A 19,339-nucleotide genomic window follows, 5' to 3' on the forward strand; every position below is an offset into this window, starting at 1 on the left:
AATTGGGTAAATCTCAATGCCAATGATAGGATAAAAGACTTATCCTACCTAGATGAATGGTTCAATCAAATCTCACCCCACCGTCTGAGTTGCTCCGCCTGTTGGCTTTTGCTGTGTGGTTAGGGCAACATGTGTGTGTGGAATGAGGTGATGGTTTCTAACTAGAGAAGCTAACAGTCGAGCTGGGAGTTTAACAGCTCTTGGACCTTAAGCTATGCAGCAATGGATGTGTTTATTTGGATTAATAACTTGCTATGGGATCAGGTTTGAGGTTGAAAAGGAGCTTTCTAGGTTGTCGTCATTGCTTTAGACCGAAGATAAAGTGAGGCGGAGGTTAAAGTGCCGCTAATGCTGTTGGCAGGATATATAGAAAGGTTCGGTTGCCTGCATGATATTATTTTATGAGGCGGTTTGGATCACTTTTTGCATGTTACCTTAAAACTAGTTATTTGAAGTCTTTCCTAAAAATTACATGTTAATGTGTTTGTAGAAAATATTAGAGTATCGATTTGGTACTTATCAAAAAAATATACCAAATCAAAAAAGATGTAAAACACCGGGTTGTGAAAATAATTTTATTTTTATTTAACAAACTCTCAATCTAGACTTAAAGAAAGCATATTGGGGATGTATTTTTTTGCTAAATAATAAAAGTCTAGCCATGTAAAATAAAAACAATGTTTTGTTTCTAAAAACAAAAAATTGTTGTTATTCTCTAGACATAGCTTTTAAAAACAAAGTGAAATAAGAAATACTTTTTAGACAACGGGGTTGTTTTCATTGCTTTTTAAAAACCAAATAAAACATATAGAAATAAGAAAAAAAAAACCATAAAAAGCAAAGCAAATATGGTAAATCAATAATTTTTTTTTTCATTCTCTTTCTATCAACTACCAATACCAAAATTTTCAAATATATTCTCCTTTCAATTACGTAAATTTGTTTGAATCTTTGTTAACTTCTTTAAATTTATTTATCAAACAAATAGATTCTATATCAAGCGACTTAATACTAGTAATTTATTAAGTTTTAAAATAACTTGAAACTTAAAAATCGATTCAATTAGTATTCACACTCAGAGAACCCAAAACCATTAAAATTAATACTAGAAAGTCACAAAACTATATTGATTTTGAATGACTTTACTATTTTTTATTTTTACATATAGTCTTAATTTTATGAATTTTTTCATTAGATAAATAAACTCTAAATTTAAAATATATTTGCTAACTAGTATAGTAATTTTTAAAAATAATTTAAAACTCAAATAGTAACCTAATAAATACAAAAAATTGATGAACAACAATTGGTCCAAGAATTACTATTTTTTTTTTTATATATATATAGAACCATATTTTTCCAATTTCTTTCCGATAAATACATTTCAAATAAATGAAAATTGTATTGAATTTATTAATGGATCTAATCATTTTTAGAAATAATTTAAAACCAAAAAATATATATATAATAATTACGATTAAAACAAATAGATTATGAGTCATGATTTTACCCTTTATCTTATATATATAACTATATTTTTCTAAATTTTATGCTTTGGTAAACAATTTTTAAATTAGATAAGACATAATTAACACTTTAACTTCTTTAATAAATCTTCTAATTTTTAAGAATAATTTGGAATTTAAAATTTTGATCAATTAATTATAGATTAAATAAAAAATTTTAGAATACTTTGTCCATAACGGAATACTAAGTGGGTGTTTGGTAATCCAACTTAATAGTTTAAAATGATTTAATAACTTGATTTAAGTCAATAAGTAAATTAAGTATGTTTAATGAAATAACTTAATAGTATTACTTAAACCAAAAAACAACTTTAAGTAATAAGTAAAAAATTAACTTATTTTTAAGTTCACATCTTAATTTTATTTTTTTACCCCCACTTATCCTAGTTACCTCAACGATCTCTTTTGTTACTTCACAACATTCATTATTATTCGACTTTCTTTACCTTAATTATAATTTATGATGATAAATATGTCAATGTGATGATTTATAATAAATTTTAAGTTTAATACTTAAATTAATAATTAAGTAATAAGTTTTAAGTTAATGATTTAAGTATAATTTAACTTAAAAGTTATATTAAGTTATTAAGTAATAAGTATTAAGTTTTACTGAACAATGCATGTATATAATGGAAAACTTGACTCATTTATTCATTAACAAAATAAAATTTTATTTGTTTTAAATTCTTTTAAAATAAAATAATACTAGTAGTTATTAACGACCGTAACCCAACCATGTAGATATTTTCGCTTTGAGTCCAAAAGATAGTGACAACTTTAAAATGCGTTTACAAGTTAAAAGAAGTCCATACGCCAAGAACTTTTCATGTGATATGTCATAAACACCCCTCTTACGGACACACATCCTTATTGTGTCCCATGGGTTGCGCGGTCAAACAAACAAACACTCCTATGAGGCCAGAGTAGTAACGAAAAATCAATTAAGATCAATTAAAATTGGACATAATTTTTTATTTTATGATACTATAATAGTATATGCATACAAGATATGTTGGAGTTACATATTGTGTCGAGATCGACTATGATACCATTTGTAATGACTCATACTCAACCATGTAGATATTTTTGCTTTTGAACTCAAAGACCCTCACGACTTTAAAATGCATTTATAAGGTTAACTTTTCCTTCTCTTTGATATGGGATGCCACAAAGTAGTTATTAATTTTAAATTATTATGATTTATTTTTAATAAGATAAATTAATAAATTATTGCTATTTATTTTATAAAATCAGAATAAAATAATTATTTTTAAAAGTAAAGTTTTTGGTTTTTTATTTTTTGAAAAACGTTTTTAGTTTTTAAGAAATTCCATACGATTCCATTCCGATCGTTGATAGGGAGCAGTGAGAGTGGGAAAATACAAAGAAAAGGGAAACAGAGGCCGCCTGGTTTAATTCAGGGGCAAAGACCAGTTCCAACTTCCCAACTTCCCAGTAGTCACTGAATAAAATTGGACACAATTTCCCCCCTGCTTTCTCAAAAAGATCAATAAATTAAAGTAAAAGGCTTGTTAGTTTCTTACTTTCTTCGGTGGGGACATGGCGGTCCAGTGGCTGTTGGTGTGCCACGGCCTGGCGACGCTGCTGGTGGTCGTCTCCTTCCTCTGCGGCCAGTGGCCAATCTTTCAGGGAACTTTCATCGAACGCATTCACTACTTCATCACCTTCGGCGCCTACGATTATTTTCTGTAATTTTAACTCTCTCTCCCTCGTGGTTTATGTGTTGAATCTTTTGATTTATTTCTTGTCACACCCTAATTTGTGTATTCCTGCAGGCGCTTTGTAGGGGTTGTGTTTGGCTCCAAGGGCACCAATGTGATCCTTTCAGTCGAAAATTTCTGCTGCGATCGTCCAAACCCTATTTTGCAGGTCTTTTCATCTTATATATTCATATGTTATTTTTGAAAATTTTGGGATTTTTTCGGTTGACGTCGGAGATGAGTCGTTTGACTTTTGAATTTTCATGCATTTCGGCTTCATTTTAATTTTTAATTTTGGCGTGTTGGTTGTCTGTGGGTTAAGATGGTTGTGGGGGTTTTTGGGTGACCATGGAAATTTAATGAAGTTGTTATGTTTTTTTCTCATAGGATTAGGAATGGGTTTTTTTTTGGATCTGTTTGGCTTTTCTTGACTGTTGATGAGAGTAAGAGCATTTTAAGATTTCGGTAAATGAACTTATTTCTATTCCTTTGGAAATTATTGCGGATTACTCATTTTATGTTATCCTCCTAATTTCTGTTACAATTTTATGGAGACATTCATAATCAGCATTTCTGCAATACTAAGCAGACCTAATGGTGTTTATCCTCTACTTCTGTGCAAGTCTTGCCAGACTATGTTCATCAGTCTTTATGGTGGCTTTGGATGTTGTTAACTTGAATTTCTAAGATAAAATATCAGGAGAAATGCTGTGCTGATAAGATAAATTGGAAATTCATTTCATACCCTAGATAAAACCGTGACTTAGGGAGCTGAATGGGTTTAAATTCCAAGCCTACTTTATGCCCTGCTTACTGTGACCCCTATATATTTTAAACTACTACAGTATGAATGAAATTCCAATTAGAACTGTGATGAAACGAAAACAATATGATTAGAGGTTTGAAATATGGAATCGATCAACCCACCGATTAGAAACATTTGTGGACAAGATGTTTTAACACCTTTTTTTTCCCTGGAAAAATTACCAAAAAAAAAAATAAAAAAAATCCTGTATCTCATGTAACTAATCAAACAAAGGGTAAGTTATATCTCCATTTAGGAGGTTTATCAGAGATCTACAGCTGATAAGAATTGAAGCTCTAGGGTCATAAAATCAATATCATATATATCCAATACAATAGAAAGATGGTGTAAAGAACTAGATAAATCTTGCAAGAACTAAATAAATGTTTCTACGACACTTTATTTTGTATGAAGATATGAGATTGATAGAGATCTATCTATTTTTTGTATTTACGTATATTTAAGTGTAAATTCAACTAGATAAGTAAATACATCTAGTTGTACATGTAAATAGCTCTCCAGTTCTAGTCCTTTGCTACAACCCTTCAATCAAACTAAAATGCTAACATGCGAGGGCCTTCTTGCTAGGCTCTCAGTCCAATGCTTGTTCTGATCAATTTAAAACAATCCAATGTCATCTGAAGAGCTCTAATTCATAGGTTTCTTTACTGTATTTCCAGGTTTTATTGCAATAAATAGATGAATAGCATTGGCCTATACATTATTTAGAAACATAAAGCAACAAAGTAATTTTTTCTTTTTGACCATTTCCAAAGAAGTAATGGATTGAGCCATTAACAGATGATCCAAGGAATTTTATGGATACTTATTAGGTATTACTTTTAAGGAGTAGTATAGGTCTCATATCCTTCAGGCCCTAGCCATGACATGAGTTGAGACTATAATGCATAAAAAGGATTCCTAGGGTTGTCTAAAAAAGATGAGTGTGCAAGGACTAGAATGCATAAAACATCAACACCTCATCAAATACTATGCCTATGTTCCCTCTAGTATGTCGTTCATATCATATCTACCCTATAGCTGAATAACTCTCTCTTTTAACAGTACAGTCAAGAAGGGAAGACAGAGAACAGGGGTTGTTCTTCATTGGTCCTTTTATTTTTGATAGGCAAATAAAGAATATATATTTTTTTGATAGATAATAGGCAATAAAATATATTAAACATCGCTGCCAAAAAAAGGGGGTGCACCCTATGTACACAGGAGTTCTCAGTCCATCATTCTACTAATAAGAAGTTCATTGAAATGAAATATTTACGAAGAACTCAGTTCGAAAAATATTATCAAGAAAATGAGAATAAGTGAGCGAAGTAGAAAAGGTGTGAAGTGATGGCACTCAAAGTTCTTAGAGCTCTCATGTGGGGAACCCTTCTTTATTTTTTTCCTCAAGACCTTCTGGGACAGGAGACATTAGGCCTGGGGGGAATTATTGGTCCTTTTAGAGTGTCTGAGGCAGTCCTTGGTTTTGTATCTGTTATTGACTTGGTGAAGAGGATTTGATTGTGGTTGTCTCTTTGTAAAATCTTCTATTTGCAGCCTTCACATTATGTGCATCTTATGAGGGGTGTGTTTCTTCTCTCCCTCAATCAAGTTTAGATTTTCCATTAAAAAATTTAAGATTCATCCAAAACAGTTTGAATCTGCGCTATAGTTGATAGGAGCATGGAAATCTAGGGATTAACCAAGACAAATGAGAAAATGAAAGGGGAAGAAATATAAGGAACACAAGGTTTTGATCCTTTAATCTTAATTGCAGTATTAGTGTTATGGTTTCATGATAGGTGGCAATGTTTAATATTGAAAATTAGTATTAACCTAGCTGGGCACAGTTTGATGATACTAAATGAAACCAATGCATGTCATTTGAGACCACTCTCCTTTTAGCAAGTCTTTTAGTTTTAGAAGTCGAGCTGATGTTTGATGTTACAATGTTGCAATTTTCCTCAATTGGAAGTTAATGTTAACCTAGCTTGTCATAAATGCAGAGGAATTTGTAGATGTTTGGAGGCCAAATCAAAATGGTTTTTATTTTTTATGTCAAATACAAAATGGGCTGTGAAATTAGTTAGGTTGTGTTGAATTTTTTTTAGTCACACCTTTTCATGATAATTTTTTTTTTTTGTGTTAAACGATTTTTACTTTTTAAAAGCATGGATTTAATTTTGTTAAACAAGTGAAATAGATCTTATGTCTAGCTAATCCAACCTAGTTAAATCACCCAAGAGGAAGGGTGAATTGGGTGATAGTCAATTTTTACAAAGTTTAAGCTTAATTAATACAAGTGACCAAGCAAGAAATTCCAAATAAGTAAATCAATAATAAATGAAATAGGGAGAATGGAAGAAAGAAGCAAACGCTGATTTTATAGTGATTGGGCCAATCCTGGCCCATGTCCACTCTTCTCAAACTCAAACAGAGATGAGAGTTCTACTACTTAAAGGCTTCAATCCAAGTCTTTAACTTTGTACAATGGATTGTGGTTCAAATAAGCCTTTTGCCATGGTTCCTCTAGTGATTCAGCACACTTGAATAACTTTCTCAAGGTTCTCAAATATACAAATAGATCAAAACAATCCTAATATACAATTTTTTTTTCACAAATAACAATGGAAACTAGGCTTGAAACAAGGTGTGCTAAAAGTTTGCGAGTTTTGAATTGATCTGCTCAGCAACACTTACCAAAGGTTCTTTGGTTGGTAAATAATGAATGTGCAATGTTCTCTGTATCATAAATGCAAGTTTTAGCTCATACATATAGGTGGCAAGCTCAAAACAGCTGGTAGGCAAAATTTGGCTTCTACCAGTCGACCATTTGGTTGACTGTTCGGTTTGACTGTTGGCACTCAGGACTTGACCAGTTGAGTATCCGGCTCAACTGGTTGCTTGATTGGTTGAGGTCTAGGCCTCAATCGCTTGCTATTGCCAAACTGGACCAATTTCATCCAAAGTCACCCTTTGACTGATCGACTCATTCGGTTGACTGGTTCCCTTGCACTCAAGCATTTTAGGATTTTTGCAAGTTTAAGGTGAATATTCAAGTGGGGAACACGTCTATGCTTTCCAAACTTTTGATGAACCCTTTTAAGAATGATTTTGAGAAGATTTAGGCTCAGGTTCCATTTAAAACATGAAAAAATACATTTTTTTTTAATTTAAGCTCAATTTAAAATTAATATGGATGAGTTTGAAAATATTTAAATGCTTAATTTTTTTTTTGAATATGACCCTACTGCACTATGAAACAATCTTACAGAAGGTTCCTAATGGTTTTCAATGCATCAGAGTCTTCATTGATTTGAAGTCGTCCATGCTTGGCACTTGATTTAATTCCTTAGAAACTGAAACATTTAGCTCAAACAAACCATTGGTTTCATTAACCTTGTTTTGTTGTCATCAAAACATGATGAGGGGAAATCTTGGGCCAACAATGGAGTCACATTTTCTTTTAACATATACAAGAACATTATGAGAGTTGAATTTTGACCTATCCCATCAATTGAATGCTACCTGTATGCCTACCCCTTTACCAATTGAGACAAGCCTATAAGCAAGAAAACACTGGCATTGTCGATGCGTTTTATGAATTTTTTTTCTTCTTGTCAACAGGGTTGATTTAACACGTCTGAAAAAGAAAATAATTTCTTATAAATGTGTTCGAGGAGTTACATCCAGAACCCATTTTCTTTTGAGTAGCACATGAGAGGATCACATAATCTATATCTAGAAAAACTGAACTCAATCAAAGTTTAGTGTATGATCTTCAAGCTACTTCCTTTTGGTTTAGTAATGAAAATGTAAAAGAAAGGCCTCATGACAAAATCAAGGTCATGATAAATGCCTCATATTTTTTGGCATTAAACTCTTTTTACTTTTTAAAACATGTTTGATTTTGTTAGGCTAGTCAGACAGAAACACTTTTCAATGCATGCAAAAACAGAAAGAGAATTGAATTTTGGACCTATCCCGCCAACCCAACTCCACCTCATGAGCGCCCCTCAACCATTTGAGATAGTCTACAAGCAAGAAAACATAAATATTATCGACTCATTTATTAAAAAACATTTGTTTTTAATTTAACATATCTTGAGAAGCAAATGTTTTCTTATAAATGTGTTAATAGCATTTGCATCCAGAAGCCACACATTCTATCGAGTAACTCATTAGACAATGATGAAATTTAATTCAATGGAACTTAACTGAAGTTTCTTACATGATTTTCAAGCTGCTGCTTTTGGTTTAGGTTTGAAATGGTAGGCTGAATCAGTTGATGCTAGACCACTAGGAAATTTAGGAGCAGGAGATGATGATGCTATTCTGTAGTTGAGATGACTTGTTCTAGGGAAGTTGGTCTGGCCAATTATTTGGTTTGAGCTATTTTTGAACCAGAAAAATCACAGGCTAGATCTATGCAGCCTGAACTACTAGTTGGTACTCAAAGGGTGGCTTTCACCTTTTTTTTTTTTTTTTTTTTTTTTTGCAGTAATCGGCTGAGGGTCAGGTCCTCATTAACTTTCTTCTTTTGCTGTAGGTTGTATATCTGGCAATAATTGGGGCAACATATTATTTCATCGTGCAGTCAACCTTTAGCTATATTCCTGGGTACTATATAAGTGGAGTTCACAGGTATATTAAACAAGAGTTCATATACTTTGTAGCTGATACTTTATGAGGATCCTGTCAAACATCATTTTTGTCCCTCTCAATTTTCTTAACACTATATGTACTTGCAGGTACACTAGCTTGTTGGCAGTTGGTGTAGGTGTTGTGCTCTTTCTATTGACTAGCTTTTCTGATCCAGGAACTGTGAAGGCTGAGAATGTCTCTAAATATCTCTCCGCTTATCCTTATGACAATATAATATATTCTGAGAAAGAATGTTCAACCTGCAGGATTCCAAAGTGAGTTTATTAATGTGTTTGTAAGATATAATCTCATTTGTAATGTGGTTAATAATCTCCTAGAGATATTTATTTATTTTTTTGCCAATTCAGACCTGCTAGGTCCAAGCACTGCAGCATATGTGATCGTTGTGTTGCTCGATTTGACCATCATTGTGGATGGATGGTTCACTTTTATCTCATACTATTTTTCCTCTCTAATTTAATTAAATCTTGTTGGGGATATTTGTTGTTAAATATTAAAATTTGTCTTACTTAAAGTTTCTATTATTGCAGAATAATTGCATTGGGGAAAGAAATACCCGTTTTTTCATGGCCTTTCTTCTCTGGTGAGTTGTTTATGATTTTACCAATAATTTTTTAGCATGCAAAATATTTGTTCATTGGATCCTATGGGTGGTTTCTCTGTTCTCCCATGCCTATGATTCCCAAAAATCTAAGTTTAGGACAGAATGTTTTTTTCAGAGGACATGGTTCTACTTGTGAGAGGTAGAGTTACTTTGATATTCAAACACTCTAGCTAGAATGCCTACCCTTTTGCCCCCTTCTGTTCTTCCTGGGTCAGTTAAGAAGAGGTTTGAAGAACTTAATACTGAATTTAGGAGTCTTGAAGTAATGAATGAGGCATGTCTAGAAAAATGGTTACGAAATATGTGATTTAGAGGGTGGATTTTTGGAAGTGAATTGTGGCTTGTAAATGTGGGAAAAGGTTGATTGGGGGCACATGAGCTCTGTGAGGTGGGGCCAACCTATGAGAGGGAGCTTTGGAGAGGGATTAGTAGGCAAGGGATTTGGGGAGTTCTTTATTCATTATGACTCCAAGATGGGAAATTGGCAGCCTGTATCTTTTGGCTTCATGTTTGGCCTGGAGAGAACTTTTTAAATTAAAGATATATGGGATTGTATGCAATTGTTGTGGATAGAGAGGCCAAGGTTAGTGGTTATTGGGTCAGAGATTGGGAGCACCAGGATCCTAAGTTTTGCAGAGATTTCTATGACTTTTAACTCGAGGAAGTTCTATCATTTATGGGCAACATTTATGGGATGAGGATATGGAAGAGATACTTTGTAATGGTGGTTTACTGAGAATAAAGATTAAGTCCATCTATGAGAAACTGGTTAGTGGAGGAGTGGACTGTTTTCTCTCTACTTAGTATTGGGGAGCAAAGTCTCCTAAGAAAGTGAATTGCTTTGTTTTGCTGCGGTTTGGATTAAGTTTCATTGATCTTAGTTAAGATTGGAAGGATCATTCCTTGTGGCTGCCGAATCTGTAAAAATGATGAGAAAGCGCTGTTCATTTGTTTCTGACAAAAAAAGGGGAAAAAAAAAGCATTGTTCATTTATCACATTGTTGGTTGTTTGCATGTGGTTTGTGGGTAATAATGTCTTATATATTTGCTATTTCATGTATAAAGACCATGAATGGATGATATCTAGATTGGCATGAAAAGTTTATGGTAAGCATGGTAAAAGGAAGGCAGTCCACTTCATGTGTTGTATGGAACTTATGGAAGGAGTGTCACAGAAGAACCTTCCAAGTCATGAAATTGTTGGGATGGAAGCTGAAGGTTGCTTGCCTTTTCTTTGTGTATGAACTTTGAAATCTAGATTATACTCTAGTGGACCTCTTCTGATTTTCTTGACGACTTGGTGAAAAGTTGAGGTGCAGGCCTTTAGGGTGATAGGTTTTTGTTGGTATTTATTTTTATGTTTATTTTCTATGGTACTAGCAACATGTCTTGTTTACTTCCCGTGTACCTGAGTCATGCCCTTGTGTGATTTTCTATATATCTTTTAATTGGAAATTGAAGTATAGTAAGGTGCCAAAGAGGTGCCTAATCCTAGTGAATGAGGGTGTGCAAGGAACACCTGGAAAAGCAAGGGAAAGAAAAAACCATGAGGCTACAAAGAAGACCCCACAAACAAGGCCTTAGGCCAACAGCAACCAAGTGGTGAAATTAAAAAGAACAACCTTTCTTCCCATACGGATCCCTATACCACATGAACAACTACATGCCAAGATCTTTTGCTTACTGCTGAAAACTCCACCTCTTCAAAGGAAAGCAGATTCCTCTCCTTCCAAAATATACCAAAACAAGCTTAGGTGTGCAATTTTTCAAACTGGTTGTGTATATATTTGCAGTACTTATAAGAGAAAGGCAAATGGGTGTACTGGCCTGGGTTGAACTTCTGGCTTTCCAATCTCTTTAAGCGCAAAGATTCTTCTTTTGGAGGTTAAACCAGGAAAAAAAAGATCTTACTGCTTTACAAGGTGTAAATTTCTCTATTGAATTGAAAAGGTGTTACTGTGGAATATTTTCAAATTTTATAAGAGAAGTTCCAAACCATTATTTTTACCTTCATGGGAAAGACCTAAACCCAACAAATGAATTACTGCTCTGTGTCATGTTTTCTGTTATAAATTCATTTTTGACCTGTCCTATTTTATCGGAGTATTACAACATTGCTGCATCTACTTTGGTCCTTCCTTTATTTATGCTAAGTACTTCTTTAGTTCTATTGCAGGCATTTCCTTCTTTGTATATATGGCACAGTAGCTATTGGGTTGGTTCTTGCTGGTCGATTGAAAGAATTAAAAGTCATACATATCCTAACAGGTGAAATTGATTTGCATCTAGGATTTCTTAGTTGAGGGTTTCATACAGATTTGTGGATTTTCACTTTCTATTTTGTTTCTGCAGTTTATTATGGTATTGAAAATTCATTTGCTAGTTTAGCTCCACATGTTGTACAGGTGAGTTTTCCTGTTTTGCTTCTATTTTATTTGAAATTCTCTTAATTTGTGCAATAAAGATTTGTTTTTGTTTCAATTGCCTTTAGAATGATTTGAAGTGCCTTGTTTTGTTTATCTTATAGTAACATTCTTAGAAGGCAATAAGTTCAAGAAACATTTAGTATGTTGTAATTTTTTGTGGTTAGTTATAACAGCTTTTAAAATGAGGGAAAATACTTTTTCTTCAAAAACTGAAAATAGTCTAAATAAAATTGGAAGAGTTCATTTATCACAAGGATTTCTAAGTAAAATGAGTTTTTCTCTTGATAGGCTTGGTTTGTATTACCTTTCTCGGTCTAGGTCTCCATCTTACTTTTGTAGCTGGCACCATTTGATAGCTGAGCTGACATAATGCCTCCAATATCTCTACCTCATATAATTAACATTTTTCTCTCCATTCTTTCCTTCGTTTGAACATTATTTTGTTGTTTGAAAGTAGGAGGTTTTGTTCATATGCAAGAATTGAGCATATATGGTATCCTTATTATGATGAAACTTCGTGAGCAGAATCACAAATGTCAAAACATGAAATTTAACTTCACAAAACAGCTGTCGAGGTCCTCTTTTTATTGTTGTTTTCTATGTCAAATTATTCCACTGATTTCTGATTTGATTCCTCTCATTTCACCCTTTAATGTTTTCCTGGATTGGAACAGTGGCTGTTGGGCTCCTACAACACTCAACTACTGCTTATGGTGTTTCTTGCCATAGTTTCCCTGCTATTGGCGGGTTTCTTTAGTTACCATGCGAACCTCTGTTTTACAAACACCACAACAAATGAGGTATATCTTTCATATCTTTAACCTGGCTTTTAATAGTTTTATTTATTTTTTGCTTGGAAAAATTTTGCTAGGGGTAGGCTGCAGCAAACTTGTTGGCTTGATTTGTTTCTGAAAAGACAAGGGAAGGAAAATGGTTAAAATTTACTTCCTGTCTTTTCCTTGGTTCTTTCTGGAGAAAGCAGGGTTCATAATATATGAAAATAGTCTTTTAGCGTGTGGTTTCAAACAGTAGCCATAGGGAAGACTGTTGAACAGTTTTTTCCTATTTCTTGAGAAAATTTCATGCACTTCATGCTTTTTTTTTTCCTGGGATTTCTGAAAATAGAATGCATTAGAAAAAGAAAGAATTAGATGAGGCTTGAGGGGGAGGAATTGTACAGTGATCCAAGGTCATAGGCTAGGAGCAAAATAATAACTGCCACTAACAAGTTCAGTCAGGAAATGATTCCAATTGAAATGGGTGGAGCCTTTCCTTAGTTGATTCCTTTTTCCAATCTTCAACCTATCTGGTCTTCTTTTGGGTTTGGTCATTGTTTTACAAGGTTATTGGTTAATGATATGTCCCCTAAACTTTTAAAGCTTTAGTCATACAAAATTTTACTAGGTTAGTTGTACATAATTGCTTTAGGATGTTTGGTTCTCGGAAAATTTGAGGGAAAATGCAAGGGAAAGAAAATAGAAAGGAAAAGTAGAAAGAAAGATAAAATGAAGGAAAATAAAAAATAGTTTTAAAGTCAATAAATTATTTTTATATGCTACTTCAAACTTATTTAACTTATTTTAACTCTTCAATACAAAGATTAAATAATTTTAAAATGCATGAGTTTTTTCTACCTAATTTTAATTATATTTGATTTTCTTTGGTATTTTCCATAGGACAACTAAACATGAGAAAATCATTTTCCTTAATATTTTTTTTCTTTCCTTAGTACTTTCTGAGAAACAAACATAACATTACGGTCAAAATTTGGCTTGACCATTGGTGAAGTGAGGATCATTTGAAGGAATGCTGCCTGAGATTGTTCAACCTTGCAGCCCATAAGGAGGCTTGGGTTTTAGATCATTGGGATGGTGCTTGCTGGAAACCTGGGTTTGGGAGGAATTTTTTGGACAAGTGTCTGCCCTGCATTTCTTGGTGTGTATGTTTGGGCTACTATGCTTTTTCTATTGGACTGGTAGACAGATTGATGTGGAACTGCAACAAAAGGGACTCCTTCAGAGTTAGATCCTTTTATAAATCCATGGTTTTGGAAGAACCTCATACATTTCCTCCTAAGCTAATATGAAATCCCAAGGTACCTTCTAAGGTAGAGTTTTTTTTTTTTTTTTTTTGCTTAGTTTGTTTCTTTGTTTTGTGGGAAACTGTATGGAAAAATATTGTGACTAATAATCAACTAATGAGGAGAGGTTGGAGTATGGTTAACTGGTGCTTTCTTAGCAATGAAGACTTAGATTCTGCTGATCACAATATTCATTGCAGTTGGACTTTGTGTCTATTTTTCTTCTTGTTTTCATTGTCTGGTGTCTCTCATATTTTTCCTCGATCAGTTAAGGATGTTTTACTTAGTTGGCATGGTGCTCTTGCTGGAGCCAATTTCAAAATGATTTGGAAGCTGACCCCTCTCTGCACATTCTGGATTACTTGGAAGGATGGTAATAGCAGAACATTTGATGGTGTGGAGATAGCCTTTTTGCTAGTGAATGATGTGCTTCTAATGATTTTGTTCTATTGGATGAAGGGGGATCCAGGCTGAACTGTTTGGCCTTTCTTGGACATTCTTGATAACATGGGGATCAGTGAGCTAGTTGGTGTTAAAGGTTTTACTTTTTGTTTCTGTTTGCACATTGTACATGGGTTGCACCCCATTTTAGTTAGGCAATTCTTCTAGTACATTTATCTTAATTTGCCTATCAAAACATACTTAATTTGCACTTTTTTTATTTCTATTTTTATTTATTTTTATTATCATTTACGCTAATAAATGAATTTTCATCAACCTTTTCCACCCCTGACAATCACACTAAAAACTCTCAAAGGGGAGAAAAGAACTCAGTAGTTCAGCGCCTCAAAGGCAACCTTTCTTCAGGTTTATTATATGTTATGCCTCTTTTAGCTTAGCCATGCATTGAGATGCATAGAGGGAGAGTTTTTACTAGGTGGGTGAAATTTTGGGGGATACACTAATTTCAAATACTCTGAAGGACTTTTCCTAGTCGTAAAAGATACAGTACATCTCTGCCATTTTGGTAATATCTTCTAAAGGTTTGCAACCATCATCACTATGCTTAGCTTGCTAAAAGTGTTGATCGATTTATCTAATATATAATATTGTAGCTGCAGTCATTTACCTGATTACGTCGTTAGCAAAGAAACATCATTCCTTTGCTCTTTTCTGAAACTACAGACATTCAAGTGGGAAGATTACATAAGATGGCAACAGAAGCTAAATGAAGCTAAGGCGAGCACTGCAGCCCTTAAAGCAGGTATCAGTGGACTGAACTGTGAGAGAAAGCCTCCAGAGAGCAAATGGAAGGCTTTTTTCCGAAGATCCCGTCTGGAAGATGTGGAACCTGTCAGTAAGAATAACATTTATGACAAAGGATTTCTTCGCAATCTTCATGAGATTATCTTTCCCCTCTCATCCAGACATTCCTTTTCACAAGCCAAATCAAAGTCTGGCTAAGAATCTTGACAAACTTGATGGCCTGTTCATCTTCATTTATGGTTATTACATGGTTTGCTAGAGAGCCTGAAGGCGGGGGATGTGTAAAATCAGGTAAGCAAGTAACTTTTTAGTTACCATTGTTGTAATTGTTTGGATACATTAATGCTCTGCAGTGAGAAGTAGATGACTGAAAAGACATTATGTAAGAACTCATCTCAATTTGTAAGAATAGAATCAAAGTTTTTTCATAAAAATGAAACAGGCTACAATTGTTTCTCTTCTTCCCTTGTGCATCTTGTGTGAAAAATTCCATTACACTTTTGGAAGTGCCGAGTTGGTAATAGTAGAGCCTGTGGTTTGTATATAAGAAATGCATTGGCACTGGTATAACTGCATCACATCAACATTGGCATTATGCATCCATTTTCAAGTTGGATCTGTTTTGTCTATAAGCATGTGGTTCACTTCGAGTAGCCATTAGTATTACTACATCAATGTCTTGTCTTGTGAATTAACAAGCTCTTGCCAGCCACTATATATATATATATATATATTTAAAACTTTCCGGAAACAAACATAATATCAAAGTTTTGATTTTGAATAAGCTGTCTCATAGACCATCTTTGATCTTTGATCAGCTTCTATCCCTCGACCTTCGACCACCCTGTTGCTACAACTTTAAAAATGTTTGCTCGTAAATCCTATCTTTGGGAGTAGGAGTTGCTTGAATGGGAAGTGCCCCAACTGCTCATCATGCATTCGAGTTGATTGAAGTTTGAGCAAATGAAACATAAAGAAAAAAACGAGTGATGGATTGTCAATAGCAGATTGAATTCCCCAAAAACAGCGTAGAAGTTGTGCAACAACCAATGTTCGTAAGAACAATAGTAATTGAAAAGGAAGAGCCAAGGTCTTCTTTAATTATTTATATTTATTTTTATAATAGTTATTAATGAGAAGTATGAAAATATTATAAATTCATTAGTATAATAATTCTAAAAATTCTGACATAATAAATTACATAAATATATAGATAATGTTAAATATTATAATTATTTTCATCTTAAATATGTCTTCATATTTAAATATTATACATATTCTATTTAATAAAATCTAATATATTAATACATTTATATTTATCTTTATCATTTAATTTGACATATCAATTACACAAAATGAAATATTATTTAAAATTTGAATTATATCTATATATTTTAAAACTTTTAAAATGTTTTAATTTTAATAAAAATATAAATTATATATTTATGACGTCACTGGTTCGACCACTGGTCCGATCATTGAATCGTGAACCGATAAATTTTCTTATTCAATGATTGATCCAGTTTTTAAAACATTGAGAAAAACTAATTTTCATCAATAAGTAATAATAATAATAATAATAATAACGTCTCTAAAATCTTAACTAATAAAATGCCTTTATAGACCTAATAATTCTAAAGAGAAAGATAAAAGAATTAGATCAATAATTAGCTTAATTATTTTTAGAAAATATACTATGCTTGAATTTTTAATATGAAAAAAATTATGCTTTTAATATATCTTTTGAGTTGTTAATTAAGTTATGTTTTGTTGGTATCCCTTTATACCCTAAACACATAGTATACGTTTTGAATTGTTAATGTAGTTTGTTTTGGTCATATATTTTGAGCTCAAGTTTTGTCTTCTTGTTACCCTTTTGTATTTTAAATGTATTGTTTTATACATTAATTATATTATTCATATCTTGATCATATTTTTCATTACATTATTTTAACATTTGATTGCATTTTTTTTTATATATGTAGTAACATTTTTATACCTCAATTATATTCTTAGTTTACACATCTTGAAGTGATATTGGACAATGATATTCAGTTTTTAATGGAAAAACTTTATTGATGCTAAAATGAAGTGTTTAAATAAATAAAAAATCCAAATAAAATAAGAAAACAAATTCCATATGAAAATCAAAACAAATACATCTAAAAATAAGAAATTTAAAATAATTACAATTACTTGAACTAAAAAACAAATCTTCTACGAGGTTGGTTCTTGAATTTGATTTTAACAGAGACATCATCAAATATCTTGCCTTTTCCATGGTAGCACCCATCTTTAGAGTTGATTTGACTTTCTAGATGAGTATGATCTATATTATAATTGATTATCCATGTTAAACATTATTGACTTTGTTGTAATGTTTATCCAATCCATTAAACATAATTGTGCAAAAAGATTTATAATCAACTTTGATATGTTGACATTAAAAGGGAAATGAATCGAAACAAGTTGAGTCTAAATGATCTATTAAGGATGATTAATTAAAGTGCACTGTAATTTGCTTATCATATGGTAGAAAATCACTAAAATATAAAGTTTCATTATTGGTCAATCACTCTTCATAAAAAACATGTAACTTGAGTTAATCAAACATTGTAAAAGAAAGATTCAACACAGATGTGAATTACTTGTCATCATCTTTAGGGTATTCGTAAATAACAACGATAAAATTTATAATTTTATAGAATTTGTTGATCTTTGAAGTCTCAATTAAGAAAGAAAGTAACTTTGCATTGATGGATTCAAAGTGATTCCTTATGAGTAGATAAAGAATGACTTTGTTTTGTTGACTCTTAAACAACTGGCCTGGATGACTAGAGTCCAAAACCATAAACTAGACAACAATAAAAAAAATTATAGTAGAATTAATAGTGAGGGAGAGAATGTGCATGTATGATTTGGGGAATGAAAGATGACATTACACATATATTTATGTAATGTATAAATTGTATATATATAAAAAATATGTTTGGTACATGGAACATGTAGCGGAAAACACAAGCGAAAACCCTAAAATATAAAGTTTCATTATTGGTCAATCACTCTTCATAAAAAACATGTAACCTGAGTTAATTAAACATTGTAAAAGATTCAACACAAATGTGAATTACTTGTCATCATCTTTAGGGTATTCGTAAATAACAACGATAAAAATTTATAATTTTATAGAATTTGTTGATCTTTGAAGTCTCAATTAAGAAAGAAAGTAACTTTGCATTGATGGATTCAAAGTGATTCCTTATGAGTAGATAAAGAATGAATTTGTTTTGTTGACTCTTAAACAACCGGCCTAGGTGGCTAAAGTCCAAAACCATAAACTAGACAACAATAAAGGAAATTATAGTAGAATTAATAGTGAGGGAGGGAGTGTGTATGTATGGTTTGGGGAATGAAAGATGACATTACACATATATTTATATGATTTATAAATTATATATATATAAAAAAGTATGTTTGGTTCTCGGAACATGTGGCGGAAAACACAAGGGAAAAAACTAAAATATAAAGTTTCATTATTGGTCAATCATTCTTCATAAAAAACATATAACCTGAGTTAATCAAACTTTGCAAAAGATTCAACATAGATGTGAATTACTTGTCATCATCTTTAGGGTATTCGTAAATAACAACGATAAAAATTTATAATTTTATAGAATTTGTTGATCTTTGAAGTTTCAATTAAGAAAGAAAGTAACTTTGCATTGATGGATTCAAAGTGATTCCTTATGAGTAGATAAAGAATGACTTTGTTTTGTTGACTCTTAAACAACCGGCCTGGATGACTAAAGTCCAAAACCATAAACTAGACAACAATAAAGAAAACTATAGTAGAATTAATAGTGAGGGAAGGAGTGCGTATGTATGGTTTGGGGAATGGAAGATGAAATTACACATATATTTATATAATGTATAAATTATATATAAAAAAAAGAGTATGTTTGGTTCTTGGAACATGTGGCGGAAAACACAAGGGAAAACACTAAAATATAAAGTTTCATTATTGGTCAATCACTCTTCATAAAAAACATGTAACTTGAGTTAATCAAACATTGTAAAAGATTCAACATAGATGTGAATTACTTGTCATCATCTTTAGTGTATTCGTAAATAACAATGATAAAAATTTATAATTTTATAGACTTTGTTGATATTTGAAGTCTTAATTAAGAAAGAAAGTAACTTTGCATTGATGGATTCAAAGTGATTTCTTATGAGTAGATAAAGAATGACTTTGTTTTGTTGACTCTTAAACAACCGGCCTGGATGACTAAAGTCCAAACCC

The 19,339-nt window shown here is 32.3% G+C and overlaps 1 protein-coding gene across 1 annotated transcript; it reads left to right on the forward strand.

Moving 5' to 3' along the window:
- The first annotated feature begins 2,831 nt into the window (after positions 1 to 2,831).
- LOC100252189 (probable protein S-acyltransferase 17) lies at positions 2,832 to 15,497 on the forward strand. The gene is made up of 10 exons (XM_002266531.4): positions 2,832 to 3,238; positions 3,326 to 3,419; positions 8,605 to 8,699; positions 8,807 to 8,974; positions 9,068 to 9,140; positions 9,251 to 9,303; positions 11,501 to 11,592; positions 11,677 to 11,729; positions 12,425 to 12,550; positions 14,956 to 15,497. Exons 1-10 carry the CDS (start codon positions 3,090 to 3,092, stop codon positions 15,232 to 15,234), a joined length of 1,182 nt encoding a protein of 393 aa, XP_002266567.1. The 5' UTR covers positions 2,832 to 3,089; the 3' UTR covers positions 15,235 to 15,497.
- The last annotated feature ends 3,842 nt before the right edge of the window (positions 15,498 to 19,339 follow it).

This window comes from Vitis vinifera, chromosome 14, assembly GCF_030704535.1.
Source record: "Vitis vinifera cultivar Pinot Noir 40024 chromosome 14, ASM3070453v1".
In the NCBI taxonomy this organism is placed as follows: Eukaryota; Viridiplantae; Streptophyta; class Magnoliopsida; order Vitales; family Vitaceae; genus Vitis; species Vitis vinifera.

Coding starts and splice junctions, on each gene's coding strand:
- LOC100252189 (XM_002266531.4), top strand. CDS start 3,090: ATGGCGGTCCAGTGGCTGTTGGTGTGCCACGGCCTGGCGACGCTGCTG. Junction 8,975..9,067: donor TCAACCTGCAGGATTCCAAA/GTGAGTTTATTA, acceptor TTGCCAATTCAG/ACCTGCTAGGTCCAAGCACT. Junction 11,593..11,676: donor AGTCATACATATCCTAACAG/GTGAAATTGATT, acceptor TTGTTTCTGCAG/TTTATTATGGTATTGAAAAT.